This window comes from Lissotriton vulgaris, chromosome 1_1 (assembly GCF_964263255.1).
Source record: "Lissotriton vulgaris chromosome 1_1, aLisVul1.2, whole genome shotgun sequence".
In the NCBI taxonomy this organism is placed as follows: domain Eukaryota; kingdom Metazoa; phylum Chordata; class Amphibia; order Caudata; family Salamandridae; genus Lissotriton; species Lissotriton vulgaris.
The window spans coordinates 839,117,872-839,137,739 of record NC_141685.1 but is presented as its reverse complement, the minus strand read 5'-3'; the positions used below and the strand labels follow the sequence as shown (position 1 = coordinate 839,137,739).

The following is a 19,868-nucleotide window of genomic DNA, read 5'->3' as shown; positions in this document are numbered from 1 at the left end:
TTATTTACGGTCTGCTGACTCCAAAATCGTCTATTTCCGACGACCTTTATTGAACAGGTTAGGAACCTTCGAACCTCATTCGCAAACCACAGAACTACAGATGTCTCGAAATGGCTGGGGAGGGATTATCAGAGGGCAGGAAATCTATTTCTGAATGGTGATTTTTTGTCCCTGGAGGAGATTGGAACTTATTTTGGAATAGATCGGGACAGTTCTTACAGTATGCGAGCACATCACGCATGGTCCAAGAGATCTAGACATCATTCCCAGAAGAGCCGGGAGAATCTCATGTGTTGCCGGTGATTTTGAATACTGACTCCACAAAATGCATCATATCCTGACTAAATGTAAAAAGTGACAGACAAAAAAATATTGTACCATAACGCGCCACCTGGGATAGAGATCTAGGGCCAGATGTAGGTAGGCCGTTACCGATCGGTAACGGCCGAAAATACCGATTTTGGGCCCTTACCGATCGGTATACAGCCATCGAGATGTAGGGCAAAGAAAAAAGTCAAAATCGGAGCGAAAACCGAATCGGAATGAGTACCGAATGGAAAAGAATCCGATACGTACATACCGAAAATCGGATATGTAACGAATCTGTAACACACCGAATCGGATGCAAACACCGAATCGGTCCATGTACCGAGTCGGTAGTGACAACGATTCGGAAAATAACCGAATCGGTCTATGTACCGAATCGGTAGTGACACCGATTCGGAAATTATCCGAATCGGTCCATGTACCGAATCGGTAGACACACCGAATTGGAATAAAGCCGATTCGGTCCATGTACCGATTCGATAGATACACCGAATCGGACATGAGCCGAATCGGAGAACCTACCGATTCGTCTGAATCACCGATCGGGAAATTCCCCGATTCGGACAGATGGGGAGATGTAGGGAGGCACAGAAACACCGATTTCGGCTCAAATTCGGTAGAATTCACTCGGTATTTACCATGGATTACAATCAGGTGGTAACCAACTCCAACCCATAAAAACAGCCCCAAAATGCATTGCAACTTGCAGGATGGCAGCTTTTTATGTCATTGCGAGGCGGCTACGGCTACAGCAGGAAGGACAGAGGGAATGGCAAAGAAATGAACAGGTCTACAGACAGAGGATAACCCTGTTCATGCTCACAGAGGCAGAGATCCTACAGAGATACAGGCTGGACTCTGACACCATTCTTGAGCTCATCAGGGACCTCAAACCATTGTTGGACCACCACACCCCAAGGGCACACGCCATCCCAGCACACGTCCAGGTGCTATGCAGCCTACACCTGCTTGCGTCTGGCAGCTATCAAAGTGGAGTTGCAGCGGCAGGAGGGGTGACCCAGAGCAGCCTGTCAAGGTTCTTCCACACATTCCTTGACGCCATGATACACAGGATGGACCAATACATCTCTTTCCCTGCCAGGAAGCCAACCCACCCTACCATCAGCTGACCATCTTCCCCCCGTTAACACCCTTACAGCCTGGAACCCAATCTCCACTGAGGACCCCATCCGCCTGATGAATTCCATCCACTCTGGATCCCCCACAGACCCATGCCCTCACCACATCTTCAACAAAGCAGACTATGTCATAGCTCCGCACCTCCGAGACGTCATCAACTGCTCCTTCAATTCCGCTACCTTCCCAGAAGACTGGAAACACGCTGAACTCACCGCCCTTCTGAAAAAACCAACAGCAGACCCCACCGAACTCAAAAACTACCGCCCCATCTCGCTTCTTCCATTCCCGGCCAAAGTCATCGAGAAAGCTGTCAACAACCAGCTCGCCGCCTTCCTCGAAGCCAACAAATCACTCGACCCCTCACAATCTGGCTTCCGAGCCAAACACAGCACTGAGACCGCCCTCATCGCAGCAACAGACGACATTCGAACTCTACTGGACAATGGAGACACAGTCGCCCTCATCCTCCTCGACCTCTCTGCAGCCTTCGACACAGTCTGCCACAGCACCCTTTTACAACGCCTCAGAAACATCGGAATCCAAGGAAAGGCACTGGAATGGATCACCTCGTTCCTCACCGGAAGAACCCAGAGAGTCCGCCTCCCACCATTCAAGTCCGAGGCCTCTGAAATCATCTGCGGCGTACCACAAGGATCCTCACTCAGTCCCACCCTATTCAACGTATACATGAGCCCCATCGCGACCATCGCCCGCCAACACAACCTCAACATCATCTCTTACGCGGATGACACTCAACTGATCCTATCCCTCACCAAGGACCCCAGCACCGCCAAAACTAACCTACACGAAGGAATGAAAGAAGTCGCCGAATGGATGAAACAAAGCCGTCTGAAACTGAACTCAGACAAAACAGAAGTCCTCATCTTAGGTAAATCCCCCTCTGCATGGGACGACTCCTGGTGGCCGGAAGCCCTCGGAAATGCACCCATCCCGACAGACCACGCACGGAACCTTGGCGTCATCCTGGATTCTTCACTCTCAATGAACAGACAAGTCAGCGCCGTATCCTCTTCCTGCTTTAACATTCTTCGCATGCTCAGAAAAACATTTCGCTGGATCCCCTCCGAAACAAGGAAAACAGTCACCCACGCTCTAGTCACGAGCCGACTGGACTATGGAAACACCCTCTACGCAGGTACCACCGCTAAACTCCAGAAGAAACTACAACGAATCCAAAACGCCTCAGCCAGGCTCATATTAGACATCCCACGCAACGAACACATCTCTGGTCACCTCAAAGACCTCCACTGGCTACCCGTCAATAAGAGGATTACTTTCCGTCTGCTTACCCACGCACACAAATCACTCTACGACATCGGACCAGAATGCCTCAACTCTCGACTGTCCTTCTACACCCCCTCCCGCCAACTTCGCTCTTCCAGCCAAGCCTTCGCCACTGTACCTCGCATCAACAAGACCACCATGGGAGGCAGATCCTTCTCATACCTGGCTGCCAAAACATGGAACTCACTCCCCGCTCACCTTCGCCTCACCCAGAATCACCTAACGTTCAGAAAGCAGCTTAAAACGTGGATATTTGACAAATAATCCTCCTCCCCTTCCTAAGCGCCTTGAAACCCTCTGGGTATGTAGTGCGCTATACAAATTTTATGACTTGACTTGACTTGACTAGAACTGCTACAAACTAAAGCTGACTTCTACCAGATGGCACAATTTCCCCAAATCATTGGCTGCATAGATGGCACGCACATTCCGATTTGCCCACCAGCGGACACAGAATACATATACCGCAATCGGAAGTCTACGCACACCATCAACGTGCAGGTGATCTGCAATGCGAAGTGCACCATCACAGACCTGGTTGCAAAATTCCCAGGGAGTACCCACGACTCCTATATTTTCCAACCGAGCGGCATCTATGCACGGCTGATGGCTGGCGAATTTGGTGAAGGATACCTCCTAGGTGAGACACATCATCAGACCCCCATAACACAAAGTAGCTAGGTGTAATACATGTATGCATGTGTGTAATGTTACCCCTTTCCCTTCCAGGCGACAGTGCATATGCCCTCCGCTCATTCATACTCACCCCCTACCTCAACCCCTCCACACCCAGCCAAAGGAGGTATAACCGGGCCCACAAAAGCACAAGGAATGTCGTCGAACGGACCTTTGGCATCTGGAAAAGTAGATTCAGATGCCTGCACAAGAGTGGAGGTGCAAGGCAGTATACCCCCATCACCTGCTGCAAGATCATAGCTGTATGTGCAATGTTACACAACCTTGCGGTGAAGAAGGGCACTGAGGTGGAGTTGTCTGACTACGAGGACCATGACGACGACGAAGCTGTGCCACTAACACAGCCAGCTGGGGTGTCTACGCCAAGTGATGGCAGATACAGACGTGAGGAGATTACAGAAAACTATTTCTGAGTGAGTACAGATGCACAGACAGGTAAATGGTTGTGGTGAAAAGAAAATTTTAATACTGTTGCAACACAGTTACTGCACTGATGTGCAACAAAAAAAGGTGTAATAGCTAAGAAAACAAAAGCCTAAGGTCCAGGTTGCCTCACCCGCCCTTGCAAGCCTATTTCTTTGAGCGCTTGGCAGCCCCACTGGGGTGTCCCTCACCCCCTTCAGAATGTCCAGCGGCTTCTGCGGAGCGCCTGGTGCTCCTGCGTGGCTCTGACGCAGCGCTGGCCGGGCTGCTGCGGCTGCTGCTGTCCCCAGCATCCCCCAGGTCCAGGGCAGGATTTGCGGCAGTGTTTGAGATAATCATGGCCTCCATTGCTGTAGTGATGCGGGCCATTCCCCTTGTTATCTCGGCAGTATTTTGGGTGAGACTTGACTCCATGTTGGCACCGCGCTGACAGAGTTGTGCCGTTGCAGCTGCAAGGCGGCTTATGGAGCGGTTTTGCACCCGGGCATCCCGCCTGCGCGACAGCTCATGCTCCTCTAGTCTGCCACATAACTGGGTAATGGCAGTGGTTAGCCTGCCTAGACCTGCTGCTACCTCCTTGTTGGTATCTACAAAGGCCTTGAAACCTTTCACCATTTCCCCCATCTGCAGGTTGTGCTGCAGGAGCTGGCGTTGGCAGGCCATGATGGACTTCGCCTGCTGCCTTTGGATTTTCACCATATTCCCTTCAAGGCCCAGGAAGACACTGCCCTCCGGTGCTGGCGCTGCAGTGCTGGGAATGGCACGGCGCCGGGTACTGCTGCTGCCGGCCTGCTGAGTGGGCTGGGGTGCCACTGGTGGGGGTGTGGTGCTGGCCGGGGCCTGAGCCCCTGCTCCCAGGACAGGGTTTACTGGAGCCACAGCTATAATCGTGGCAGGAGCTGGTGTAGGTGGATGGAGGACCCTTGTCGGGGAGTTCTCTGGGGAGAACAGCAAGGGTGGTGTGCTCGGCATTTGTGGGGAGTGAAGTAAATCATAGTCAATTGCCAGGTCTCCCTCAATACCCAGCCCTATGGTGTTTTCCTCCTCCTCCTCGGCAGCCTGACTCGTGCTCGGGCCTGCGACTGCACTGGTGGTTGGTGCTGCTGCCTCTGTTGTCAGTGGTTCTCCGCCTGATGGTGCCCCTAGGTACAAAGAAGCATTTGTAAATTGAGTGCCGATGTATTACAGTCAGTACAATTAAAGCATTCCACATGTCCTTGCATCTCCTTAGAATGTGTTCCACTGTTTCCTATCTTGTGATTCTGCACTGCCATATTTTGCTAACTTCTGCTGACTACATGTACCATGATGCTTGTCTCTTGTATGTTGGTTACAGTACTGTACTGGGGTTTGGCTGTGCATTGTGTCTAATGGGGAGGTGTCTGGTAGGGTGTGTCATGATGCGCATGCTTCTTACCTGTAGCTGTAGCTCTGGCTGAGCTGTCCAGGGTCCCAATTCCGGTCACGCTCTCCCTCTCAATGGTGCTGGAGACCAGTTCCTCCAGCTCGGTGAGGGGTGGCGCCGGGTTCCTGCCTCCACCTGTGACTCCAGCTTGCCTCTGGATCTCAGCCATCTTACATTTGGTCAGGCTGCGGATATCATAGAAGCGCTTCTTCAGCTCATCAAGGGACCTGGGGGTGACACCTACAGCATTGACCTTTTGGGCGATTTCACTCCAGAGCCTCCTCTTGGTGCTGTCCGGCACATTGAGGGACAGCTTCCCAAATAGCTGCCTGTGCACCCTCACCACCTCCTCAACCAACACCTGCAGCTCGATGCTGCTGAACTTTGGCTTCCTCTTCTGGCTGGACTTCTGGCTCTCACTCTGGTTTGCCATCTTGCTCTGAACAGTTCTCTACCTCCTACTCCCACTGCTGCTAACTGTGAGTGTTCAGCTCAGGCTGGCTCTCCAGAAAGTTCTTAATTAGCTGCACCTGCCAGGGTTGCCACTCCCTGTTTGGGTGGGGGAGGGGGGATCCACCTCATTGGCTGAATCGGCTTTTACCGAATCGGCTTTTACCGATTCGGATTTTACCGAATCGGATTTTAACGATTCGGTAAAATCCGATTCGGATTTTACCAATTTGGTTTCTTCAATGCATTCCTATGGGCTTTTTGCCCATGGGTGTGTTTTCATGCCTCCGATTCGGTAATTGCCGATTCGGATTTTACCGATTCGGCTATTTCCGATTCGGTGGTAGCCGATTCGGCCATTTCCGATTCGGTGGTAGCCGATTCGGCTATTTCCAATTCGGTGGTAGCCGATTCGGTACTTTCCGATTCGGTCCGTGCCGAATCGGTACGTAGCGATTCACATTACCGATGCCGACCGATTCGGTATTATTTCGCTGTTTGTTTGCTACATCTCGTTTTCCGATTTCAGAATACCGATTCGGCCCGCCTCGGTATTTTGAATTCGGAAAATCCCTATTACCTACATCGGGCCCCAAGAGACCCCACTCACAGACAGAAAATGGAGAACACCCCTGGTGGGAGGTGGCCAGTAAAGGCGAGTTTAAACGGACACAGTTCTATTATTTATATAGGGCTACCCTAACACCGCAATGCCGACATAGATTTTAGGTGGCACACCCCACGAGTTCCAAAGTGTGGTGCTGCTGGGAGTGCACCACACTGCTGGGAGTGTGGTGTACTCCCAGCAGATTTTGGACACGTCACATGGGATTGCCCACAGCTACAGCCCTTCTGCGGTGAGATATTGCAGGAGGTGCACAGAGTGACTTAAGTGAATGCGGAGCTTACAATCCAACACTGCCTCCTGGGGCTACTGCCTCTTCCCAAGGAGGGTAAATACATCATGTACAGATTTGCTGAGCTGGGGTTGCTGCTGGCTAGAAGTCTAATAGCCATAGACCTGGGCTAGCCCAACCCTCCCATATCCCTTTCCCCTGATAAAGGCCAAATGGCTGGTTGACCTTCTGGAGTGGTCAGTAGCAGAAGAGTGCTGGCTGTGGAGTGTCCATACCGACAACAATGCGGAGCCGGATCTAGAGTTCTGGGGCAATATGATCGATAGACTGATTGACCAAAACACCGAACGAGATGACAACTTCGATGCCAACTCATCGGAGGGAGGGAAAGTCCCCCTACTCTAACTGCAGCTCAGACAAAACTGGACAGACTGAGGGAGCCCTTCGCCCTCCCCCGAGACTTCAATTGAAAATAGACAACATTAGTGACAATTGAGCTACAGCCTGCAGTAGGTCCTGGGATCTTCCATGTTCAATGTGTGAGAGATGCAGTCCTCCCTTCCCTTGATTCCACCCCGCCTTGTTCACCCCCTCTCCCTCGATGGAGATCATGTATTGGGCTCCTACTGCTTTCATACACACAGCGCAAAGATATGGGACAACGCTAATGTTGTACTCTTTCATTTTGTGCTGTATTCTGTTTTTCATAAGGTCATTGATATGCAACGTTTGGGTGGTCCCTGCAGAGACACCGCTCATGTATTTTATGATTCCATGCTATTTATATTGTATGACCTGTATTGTCTTGAACAAAAATTAAATAAAAAGATTTCCAAAAAAGATATAAAAATACAACACAAATTACTCTTTTGAATCCACATATATTAGGGTGCTGACATTATCTTTGAAAGTGATGAGGTATATGCAGTACATTACTTTCCCTAAATTATACTGAGCAAAGTGAATGAACCAGAGCTCTTTTGAATAGGTTCAGGGGTAACGGGTTCTCCCCACAAGAAAATGATGAATAAAAATGACCAAATAGTGCATTTTAAAGCAAACGTTTCACATAAATCTGTTAAAAAGCCACGAGCAATGAAAGGGCACTTGTTAAAATATATAAGTCCTTTTATGGTGTGCCAAGCGAATGAAACCTGAAGTATCACAGGAGTTGACCCACTTTTTTCAAAATTTACTATGGTGCCCCCATATGCAAAAATAATCTCAATTGTACTAGAACCCACATTTTGCAGTGGGTGCTCCCTTATGCTAACACTTACATATAATAAACAAGTTCTGGAATGTTGCAATTAATGTCACCATATACCATCTGTGACCCTTAAGTCAAGCTTTACCTCTAGTATGATATCCTTTATGACAAGAATCACATACAGGATGCTAGGTCAAGAATTTTGCCATTGGTGTCCCGTACTAAGAATTAACTTCAGTTAATCTGTTGTTCTTTTGCCAAAGACGTCCCATATATCAAGTATTATCTCTTGTTAGATTTGTGAGTCTCTAGTTGGCATAGGTAGGTACCTGTGACAAATAGAGACCCTTGCGTCTAGTCAGGGTAAGTGGGTACACTCCTAAAATAACCCCTGCTCACCCCCTTGGTAGCTTGTCACAAGCAGACAGGCTTATCTCAAAGGCAGTGTGTAAAGCATTTGTGAACAAATACAGTAATCAAGTGACAACACTAAATATGGACAACACACAAGTTGTATATTAAAAATATCTTTTATATAGATTTAACACAAGACCACAAACGACAAAAATCCACAATACTGTACTTAAAATGGTAGAATTCGCTCAGGTGTCTCTTAATGTAAATTGCGACACTTTGAGTCAATGTACCTGAAAATGATTGACGCAATACAACGAAAGTGTTGCAGGGAAGGTGATGCGTCGGTTCCTTACACGCAAGAACGGTGATGCGTTGATTCCCAAGTGCTGCGTAGGGCATGGTGATGCATTGGTTCTTCTCTGCAAGGGGAGGTGATGCGTCGGTTTTTTACTGCGCTTCTGTGGCCATGTGGCGAGCAACGCCGTGATGCAATGAAGATTTGTTGCAAAGAAATAAAGATGTCGTCTTCTTCTTGGTGCGAAACGATACGGACCGCGACAGGCCCTGTGAAAAGCTTCCCTGTGATGTGGCGGCGTCTGCTGCAACGTCTATCTTCTTCTCCGGCGATGTGCGATGCTTCAAAAACGATGCAAGCCACGACAGGCCCTGCGACACGCTTCCCGGTGATGCGGCGGCATCTGCTGCGACATCGATCCTCTTCTCCGGCAATGCGAGGCGCTTTGGGGGCCCTGCGATGACTCAGCTGTTCTTGGGGGTGCGATAGGCCCTGCAACACGTTTTCCGTGGATGCGGCGGCGTCTGCTGCGATGTCGATCCTCTTCCTCGGCTGTGCGGGGTGCTCTAACAACGATGCGAGTCATGACAGGCCCTGCGACACGCTTCCCGGTGATGCGGCGGCATCTGCTGCGACATCGATCCTCTTCTCCGGCAATGCGAGGCGCTTTGGGGGCCCTGCGATGACTCAGCTGTTCTTGGGGGTGCGATAGGCCCTGCAACACGTTTTCCGTGGATGCGGCGGCGTCTGCTGCGATGTCGATCCTCTTCCTCGGCTGTGCGGGGTGCTCTAACAACGATGCGAGTCATGACAGGCCCTGAAACACGCATCCCGGTGATGCGGCGGCGTCTGCTGCGACATCGATCCTCTTCTCCAGCGATGCGATGCGCTCTCAGAAAGTCCAACACAACTGCAGGCACTTCCAAAGAACTTCTTGGGGAGCTGGTGGGTGAAGTCTGTTGTCCCTGAGACTTCAGCAGGAAGCAAGCTCTTTTCTCAAGCCCTTGGAGATTCTTACAAGTTGATGAAAGTACACACAAAGTTCCTCTCTCCTTTCTTTGGCAGTCTGGCAACCACTGCAGGCCAATCCCCCAAGTAGCACTTCAGCTTAGGGATATTCTCTCCTCAGTCTTCTCTGGTTCCGCTCCTCAGCAAAGGTTTCTTCTTGGTTCCCAAAAGTGATCTAAAGTTCTGGGGTTTGGGTCCCCTCTTTTATACAGAGTTTCTCTTTGTTCTCTGAAGGCAGAGAGGCCTTTGCCTAGTCCAAACCAGTTCTGGTCAGTCCTGGAGCACTCTGTTTACATGACTCCTTCTTTCCTTTCACAGTGTAGGGCAGAGACATCAGACGCACCACAGGAGGTGGAGCCAGAATTGTGGAGGGAAGGCACAGTCCTATATAGGTCCCAGGTGCAACTCCTCCCACCCATCTAGATGTAGATCTCTCTTTTCAGCACTGTGCTGACTCACCCTGTCTCCTGGAATCCCTCAGCCCCTGTCACTCAAACTCCAGACAAGTAATAGACAACCTAGCAGAGGCAGTCTTGGATAGTTAGACAAGAAAATACCTACTTTCTAAAAGTGGTATTTTCAAACACAGAATGTTAAAACCAACTTCACTAAAAGATGTATTTTATCATTCGGAGTTCAGGCATACTAAACTCGAATTTCTACCTAGTTCCCTGAGTCAGTTAGGATTATAAAATTTAATAATCAAAGTGCCCATTCTGACCTATGGGGAATATGTAGCCTTGCAATAGTGAAAATGGCTGTAATTCACTATTAGGACATGTCACACACATCAGGGCTTATCCTACCTTATACTTACAATGCACCCTCCCCTTGGGCCTACCATAGGGGTGTCTGACATAAAGGGAAGGTTTAGGGGCTGGCAAGTGGGTGCACTTGCCCAGTCAACATGGCAGGCCCAGACTGCACACAGGCTCTGCAATGGCAGACCTGGGACACATTTTTACAGGCTGCTTCTATGTGTGGTACAACCAGTGCTGCAAACCCACCAGCAGCATTTGGTGTACAACCCCTGGGCACACTCAGTGCACTGTACTAGGGTCTGACAAGTAAACCAAACCAGCCAAACATGGAATCACTAAACCAGACATCAATTTCCAATAGGGAGCACTTGCACTGTGGCACTGGACAGCAGTGGCAAGTGCCCAAAGCATCTAACACCAGCAAAAACACATAAGGCAACAGCAAAAAATGGAAGGGAGACCCACGCCAAGGTGCCAGGTCTAACATCTCTAGTATGTCAGGTTATCTTGTGCTCAATCTTACACTCACTCACAGATTGTCACTCATTCTTACTGTTTGTCCGTGATTATTTGAGGCTTGCCCGTCACCAGAATGTTCCACCTCTAGGCGCCACCAAGCCTTTAGTGCCGTTATGGCGCAGATTAATGGAGTGGCTCTACCTAAACAGGACTAACCTTGATGATGAAAGCAAGACAGGCCAAGACAAGCCATCGACCCACTGAGGCATGGTGGGCTGCTTCTAATTGTCTTGCCACATGCACAACTACTCCCTTCTGACCAGGAGCGGCAAGGGCAACCCACACTCTGGCGTTGTAGCGATGTTACCAAGTGCAAAGGTAGGTTCCAGGTTGATTACTGGCTCCTTGCAAATCCCTCTGCAAGAAGTGCTTGTTGCCGGGGGTTGCAAGTGCAGCTGGAAAGCCAACCTGCTAGCGAACCTCAGGATACACTACGGTGTATAGAGGGGTCCGAATACAGTAATACTAGTCGAGATTACGAAACATTACCAGGGCACTTGGGCTGAAGTAAAAAATCACGTTTTTAAAGGTCCCTCACAGGGAATGCAATGAGAGCACAGGTAGTGGGAAGGAAACAACAAAGCAGCATACTGTGGTCGGGTACGAGCATATGAATGAGTAACAAATCCATTGCTAAATTACATCAGTCCATTGCTTCGAACAAAAACTCATTTTATGCATGCTATATATTTTGCCATATATTTTGCCAGAGGTTTAGAAATAAGCTCCCATAATCCATTGTCTAGTAATCCAGTCAGTGTTTAAATGGGCATGTACTCTCAGGTACTGATTTCTTATGCTTCTGTATTTTGAGATGGGGAGTACCAGTACATCTCAATAGCTCTGTAATACTTTCACTTGGAGAGTACCAGCAAACAGGTTCTCTGGAGTAGGGTATCTGCACGTTTTTTTCACCATCTGAAACACTGAACTCAATTATATAATTTAAGATGCCATATTCTGTGCTGCAGCCATTTTACTGACCTTGTGCTTTTGTACGACCTTGAGACATTGTCCTATAGCCATATGGGCAATGAGAACACAGACCCCTAATAATGTCTCCTACGCCTCCAGTACCATTCATAATTCACATCCAGTAATACAGGTTTCAACATCTTCCTCCTTTCAGCAGTATTTGAGAGTTATGAGGCTTCGGCTTAGCAGAGGATTATAAGAAGCATTGGCAAAGTAAATAGGTCTGACCTTATGATGATGCAATGGGTAAATGTTTTTTTGTTATTATTTCCTGAAGCTGTTATATGCAACAAATGGAAAGAAAAGAAAGCAGACTGCCACATAAATGTGGTCACCATATGCTTACAATAAAACTGTTACATTAAAGAAATTAACTTGTGTAGCTGTTTTATTAATGATGTTAAAATCCGTTTAGTGGTGCCAAAGCATTTTATCATTGCTTTTTAGGAAGACGGCAGGAAGTATCCTGTCATCATTCCCCAAAGAAACTCTAAAATTGCCCCCAAGTACAATATCACAATGTTTTATAAACACTTCATAACAGTAAGTTTAAAAAGTAGACAAGGTAAACCACCATCTAAATGGGTACCTGGAAAGCAAGCAAAAAAAAAGTAGCAATTCTTTTAAATATAATATAAAAAACTATTAAGAAGCACACTTTAAAAGAGCATTCTGACTAAAAAGAAATGAATTATTTTTATGTGGATGTGAACAACTTACTCATGCTTTCTGCAGTCACTAATGCTGCATGCTGTGATGAGTGGAAGCACAATTTAAATGAAAATTTGACAGATAAATGGATGGAGACTGCTGACCAAAAGCCCATTTAGGGCCATAATTATATTTGCCGGGCTATCTTCTGATCCATATGCAAACGTGTCTGCACAGGCATCAGAATTACGAGTTGTGTGGTAGTTATCACAGTTTTGCGGTTTTCCCTTGATAAATTCTGGCCGGTCAAACCTGCCAAAATGTATTGGAGAAAAATGCCTGGAAAAAGGTGAAACATGAAGAAATTGGTGTGTTAAATACCACTTCCGCATGTTATGCCTCATTTTCCCGTTAAAAAGTCAGAACAGGAGTGATTTACCACATGTGGTAAATAACTCATTCCAGGGTAATGTATTGACCAGGTATGGTAAATACCTCACTTATTCCGGCTAACTTGTAGTGAGAGACTTAAATATGGATATCATATATGTTTCGTTTTGGAAAATATTAATCTAGTGAGACAGCTAAACATGTCTCAAAGGCCAGACCTAAAAATACAAGTTGTTTCAAGCTACCAATACAAAGAGGACAACCAACAGTACATGTTTTAGTTAGATGTTTATTAGGTAATTTAAACAAAAATAATAATGCTAACAGGACTGGTAGGGGTAATCCAAATGTTCAAGCCCCAGGCTAAAACGATGATATACCAGTATAACGCCTTTCATCTGTAAACATAGTACCATATTTCTTAACTCAATAAACTGCATTGAATAAAGTGAAGATTTAGGATTATTTGAAAGCTCCACATGAGAATTTGTTGTGTTTTGAAGGAACAGATCCACTGTCTGTGTTTCAGAGAATGATTTTGTGAATGTGAAGCCACAGTGGTGTCATAAAAACTGAGCAGGAGGTGATGGTAAATGTTTCTATTGAGTCCCGAGGTAAAAGGATCCTATTTTTCCTTTTCTTGCAGGCTGTGGAGACTTAGTCTGGGTAGGAGAGCCTGTCAGCTTCCGCAGGGCAGAGAACATTGCTGGCAAGTACGGCGTGTGGATGAGAGACCCGGAACCCATGGCTCCCTACACATTGGACACCACCTGGAGGATCAACGCGGTGGGCACCGACATCCGGCAAGTCTATGAATACAATGACCTGGACCAGTTCATGAAGGGCTACCCCGCTAAGGTGCATGTCTTACCAAGGTCCATGGAGAGCACAGGAGCAGTTGTCTACAGAGGCTCCCTCTATTTCCAGCGCCGGAAGTCGAGGATCCTCGCCAGGTATGATCTGAGATCTGAGAGCTTACGTGTTCAAAAAGAGCTCCCAGGCGCTGGCTACCATGGACAATTCGCTTATTCATGGGGAGGGTATACAGACATTGACCTAGCCGTTGATGAGACCGGACTCTGGGCAATCTACAGCACTGACAAAGCCAAGGGTGCCATAGTCCTCTCCAAGCTGGACCCTAACACCCTGGACGTTCTGCAGACCTGGGAGACCATTCTCCGTAAACAGTCGGTTGCCAATGCATTCATGATCTGCGGCAGCTTGTACACCGTCAACAGCTACTCTTCCCCTGATGCTGTGGTCAACTTTGCCTACAATACCAACACTGGGTCCAGCAGGCAGCTAAACATCCCTTTTGAGAACCGCTACCGTTATAATAGCATGATCGACTACAATCCCACTGCGAAGAAGATCTTTGCTTGGGACAACTTCAACATGGTCATGTACGACATAAGGTTGTCCAAGATGTGAATGAATAATAATGGCACACCTCATGAACCTGGGGATTAGTAAACTCACCATCAAAACAAGGAGCAAAGAGCTGAGAGAAGAACCATAGACACCACCACCTCATTCCTGCTCTCTGTGCTTCAACAAGCAAATGACAATGCGTCCCTGATTGTATTACAGGGCTCTGGGAAGGAGAGAAGCAGTTATTGGCTAAAGTGAATGCCATCCGAATGACTTACTTTCAGGAGTCAGTCAAAGTATCAGGAATACAGTCGAGGTGTAAACAGCTTGGCCACAGTTGGCATTAGTGCAGTTTTTTCAGCATTATTACTATGTATTCAAGAAAATATTACTATTCCTTTTTATGTGTTTATTTTTTACTTTGCATTATACAATATTTCTCGCATCAAATGTTAATGCATTAGTTTGCCAACAGCCTGGATGCCCGAATGAGGGTTGGAGTTAAACTAGAAGCATTTTAATAGCATTGCTCTGGCCAAGTCCATAATGCAATGATTTTTAGATCATAGAAACAGTAATACATGCAGGTGATGGCAGCTGAGTACACTCGGCTGCCAACCTTGCTGCTGCTGAGATGAGTACATTTCAGATGGGCTCCATCTCTTCCCCTCACATGCTTTTTGGCAGATCCTATAGCATTTCCCTGTGTCTTCTTAATTTTTAACCTTGATATCTGATGTCCAATTTGCCCAAAACATTTACACCACTTATCTGCAAGTATTTTCCTAACTCTCAATGGAGTTTCATCAGCTCAAGTTTAAAGTCCTTTCTCCTGGTCAACAAACATCTTTAGACTGACCCACATTTGCACATTGATATTCCGGGGAAGGAATTCAGTACATTGACCATACCATATCACCCATATTGTCGTTATTCTGCATGCAAAATATGTTAAGGTCATATTATCAATTCAGTGGACTTTTCTCGACTCTGCATACTTTCACATCCATGTTCTTCACAACCTTGCCTTGCAGAAGCAGATGTAACACTGATGGTCTGTAGACGGTTGCCTCCACTCAAAGACAAGGCACACCATCAGTAACTTCACCAATGATACAACTAGAGGAGCCACAACTTGCTATTTCTTCATGTTAGCACCTGCTCCAGTGCATACCTGGATGCTTACCACAACCAGGTGTGCCCTACAGGCGCCAGGATGCCCGTAGGGTTGCGGCGCGCTCTATAAATGATATAAATAAATAAATAAACTGCCGTTAAGCTGTTTGCATACTTTGCAGCATTAGCTTTTGATTAACAGAGGTCTCTGTTTGGTAAATGCCAGGACTTTGCTCGCATATTGATCATATCCTATTGGTAGTTTATCGTTCAGGTCCCCACTTGAAAGCTCATGCAACTAACCTTCGTACTCACCAGTGCTGGTCTTGGGTCCCAGTTACAAGTGAAACGTTAATCCCGTTCCGGGTGAAAGGAGATTACAGGTTCCTAGGTATTACTTCAGGAAAAGCAGAGAGTTTTTAATGTATGGGCAAAGGGGGCAATTGACCAGGGCCCCCTCCTTCCAAGGGCCCGCCTGGGAAAGTGAACTTTCTCTCTATTTGACCTCTGTCTAGTCTACTTTTTTTGTCTAAACCTCTCTCCCTCTCTACCTCCGTCTGTCTATGTTATGTCATCTTAAGCATGTTTGGGGTCACAGGAAAGACATATTTCACCTGATTTTGCATGACCTTGTGAAAGATTAACAGAATTTAGCATTGTTTGGCATCATGCAGGCTTGAATTGGCAGAACATGTGTAATAAAGTTCTAAATTGTTCTGTACAGGGGCCCCCAAAATATTTTTTGCCTGGGGCCCACAAAATCCTTGAAATAACACTGTGAAAAGTATAGTTCCACCTGTCCAAGGCAGATGGAATTTATTGCTGGTAATGGGGAAAACATGCCGAGATGCACACAATCATTTTTCAATCCTCGTGTAGTTCACCCTTTTCCGAGTTAAAAACCAGTAATGGCACAGGACACCTTCCTGCACAAAAGCAATCCAGAGAGGCATTTATCTCTTTCTTGTACTTCAGAATGCAGCACACATGAAAAGAGGAAAAAACAAGTAGAAATAGGAACATTTTTCCTCGTTATGCTTGCTCTGGGCAGACGTAAGGTTTTGATGCTGCCCCAGTTTTACGTGATTAATTAAATCTGGAGTAGCGTCAAAATCCATGGGTGCTGCGTGGGAAAACCCACTGCACTGCTCCCTTGAAGCAGAGCAAGGCAACACAGCTTGCTCCAGATCTATGAGGCCATGCAAAGCCACACAGGTATGATTTAGAGGCTTGCGCCGACAGAGCATCAAAAAAAGTGATGCTCTAGCGGTGCAAGCCGCTCATAAATAAGTGCCTTAGTTCTCCTCTGTGGTGTTCACAAAGTTAGTCAGTCTAAGCGCCAGAGTCGTCACTTGGATTTTCCCCTATAGGCAAAATTACATTTTGCCAACACTATTCGCTGGCAATGGGGTGATACTTGACTATTCCAAGGGCAAAACCATTATTCCAGCCCTACAGGCTACTGATGGATTTGCATTGCCGTGACCTATGCCTGTCAAGGATATAGTTGTGGTACCTGCCGTGGTTGTAGGGACTTTTTATGTCTGGATTTAGCCAACACATTTTACTTTTACTTCAATCAATGTTGCAAAATATAATTACTTAGAGGGATTTTCAGCCACCTCCCTTCATCTATCCACATCCACAATACTGCCAGCGACTTCTATGGAAATAGGTGCTTTTTGAGACCAAAAAACATATATTTGCTTCTAACCATTTTATTTCTTTTTAATATTGGCAGAGCCCTGCTGATCCCCATTCCTGCTACAATAAAGTTTTCTAAAAAAAAAAGTAGACAGAACAAAATAAGCTTTGGCAAAACCCAAAAGATAAGTAGCCTATTGACCTATTGACCTATTGACTTTGCCAGTGCTTGTGTTCCTTAGTTTCAGCTCAACGGCCATGCGCTGCGCAGACATGGCACGAAAATGAGGCCTAATTTTTGTGAAGTGAGTAACACAATAAAAAAAAGATTACAGGGCAGTGCATGAGTTGCAGGTAATTGCCTGATCATGGTTTTCGACTTTCTCTGAAAACTCCCCACTGCTGCTCTCAGAAGAACAGATGATCACAAAGTTACCTATAATATTTTGCTGGATGTACAAAGGCAGGAAGTCGATTAATGAGCAAAGGTGGTACATTTTTAGCTGCAAAGTCGTCAAACCATTGTAGATCAAAAGTGGCATCTCCGAGTTAATGGAAACAATTTACAAACAGAAGTATTTTCCCCTTACAGTGGATTTTTCTTCTTCACCCACCAGGTCATTCATCAACAACTTCCTAACTTCCATCTTCATTCCTAGTGCCTCAATTATACTAAAGGACTTTGATGTTTCTCCTGACACTTTTTCTTAGGGTCAGTTTACGCCTTAATTTAAATTATATACAGTGGCGGCTCCTCGAGGGAGTGCTGCGGGGGCGGTGTGGGGGGGGGGCAGGGTGGGGGTTAGTCAAATCCGGCATACGGCCGAACTGAGCCCCACCGCCCCGCAGCACTACCTCGAGGAGCCGCCACTACTTAAATATCGGATCCTCGCAAGGTTTTCCACACAATAGGTTTGCAAGCAAAGCTTCCGATAACTTTCTTTTTCTAGACAAAATCATAACATATAGGGTCGATAAAATTATTGCCGCTTTAGCGGCAGCAAACTGCTGCTAAAACGGCGATAATGGGCTTGATAATATGCCCTTGTGAATTTCCATAGAAGCCCAGGTTCTGGTGTGAACCTGGGCTTCTATGGGAATTCACAAGGGCATATTATCAAGCCCCTTCGCCGTTTTAGCAGCAGTTTCCTGACGCTAAAGTGGCGATAATTTTATCGCCGTTCTTGATAATTCCTAAAACTGTGGATGTCATCCCAGATTATAAGAAGTCTAGCTGCTTGCATAATTAACATTTGGGTATAAATGACATCCACAATAAGCAAAAATGGAAGGTAAATATTTGAGTGAGGTGTCGTGTAGCATCCTTGTGCATTTTTATTTTTCAATAGAGAGAAAAACATAGGGCAGAGCAAGCAATCAGATTTGTAGGGGCCACAACCTGGGCAAAGGGAGTGGAGCCGGGGACAGCTGGAATCACTGATGGGAGGAAACTGGACACAGGGCTTAGGCTCTAAACCTGGAAATTAATAAATATCCAGATAAATGCATATTTGACCACCTGGCTCATATTTTTGGAGGGGTTGTATATTAGAATATCAAGCTCAAGAATATTATTGTGCACTTATATCTACAATACAATATTTCTTTCCAACACTTGGTCAAGAAAAGCATACCTAATGGAGTGGTGACTTTTGATTCCAACTCCATGGGTACTCACTTTGAGAACATGTGCACGTTGATAGGAGGATCTCATTGTTTTCTTAGGACATCTTTGGAGGTTTTGGGGCATTTCTATATAAGTGTATCATAGAGACCAACCCTGTCTATTTAGCAATAGAACGCAATACAAACTGATGCAAGGATGAGATAAGTGGAAAATCAAAAGTGTTACAGGGGAGAAGTGTTAAGTTACATGCCTTCATGAGGAGAGGGAAGCGGTGGGCTAAATAAGGTTGTTCCCTTTCAGTAGGGACCCAAATAATCTGATGATTATGCAGAGATGTGGTGTTGCTTAAGGAGATGATTCTTCTAGGGCCTCGTTTACAAGAAACGGACACATTGGCATCTATGTGTCAGTTTTCTTGCGCCTGCGCCAAATGTCCTTGCAACACTGTGGATGGCCTGTTTTTAAAATACAGGGCTCTATGGCAAAGGATTATGATGCATCAGAAATTCTGACACATCTGATGGCACAAAAATGATGCATTGTTGTAAAACAGATGCAACTCCAGCAATGCATCAGAACACATAGGCGAGTACCATTGTAAAAGCCCTGAGTCAGGGTCTGAGCAGGCCTACGGATTTTGACAGAGTGAAGTCGTTGAGTGACGCATTGAAATGTATATTTCACTGCACCAGTTCTACGTGGCTTTTTTGTGTGGAGCTCCTACCTACATACATTATACCTGGCGGAGATATAATGTGACACAGTGCTCTACAAACTGACAGATAGGATCCAGTGCATCAGTTTGTAGATTTGGCGCAGTGTGGCGCATTGATTGCGCCACCGCTGCGTCAAACAAAGTGACGACACAGCGGTGGCATAAGTGTCTTGTAAATGAGGCCCTTAGGGCTTCATTTACAAGAAACTGATGCATCACCATTGATGCATCAGTATCCTTGCGCCTAGGCCAAATGTCCTTGTGACACCATGGATGCCCTGTACATACACTATAGGGCTTCATTGCCCAAAGATTCACAGATGCATCAGACATTCTGACCATTCTGTTGGCGTAAAAGAGACGCATCAAAACATATAAGCGAGTCCCATTGTAATAGTCCTGCGTCATGGTCCGAGCAGGCATAAGGAATTTGACACAGTGAAGTCGTAGAGTGATGCAGTTAAATGTTGTAAATTTCACTGCGCCAGTTCTACATGGCTTTTTTGTGTGGAACGCCTACCCGCCATACATTATACCTGGCAGAGGTATAATGTGACACAGGGCTCTACAAACTGACGGATAGGATCCAATGCATCAGTTTGTAGATATGGCGCAGTGTGGCGTAC

At 46.5% G+C, this 19,868-nt stretch overlaps 1 protein-coding gene across 1 annotated transcript in view; it reads left to right on the top strand.

Annotated features, from left to right (window-relative positions):
• MYOC (myocilin) overlaps nucleotides 1-15,454 on the top strand; it is a 97,388-nt gene extending 81,934 nt beyond the window's left edge. Inside the window, exon 3 of the mRNA XM_086957593.1 lies at nucleotides 13,416-15,454. Within this exon, the coding sequence (XP_086813719.1) occupies nucleotides 13,416-14,200 (785 nt within the window). The 3' untranslated portion in view covers nucleotides 14,201-15,454. The remainder of the gene's footprint in view (nucleotides 1-13,415) is intronic.
• The last annotated feature ends 4,414 nt before the right edge of the window (nucleotides 15,455-19,868 follow it).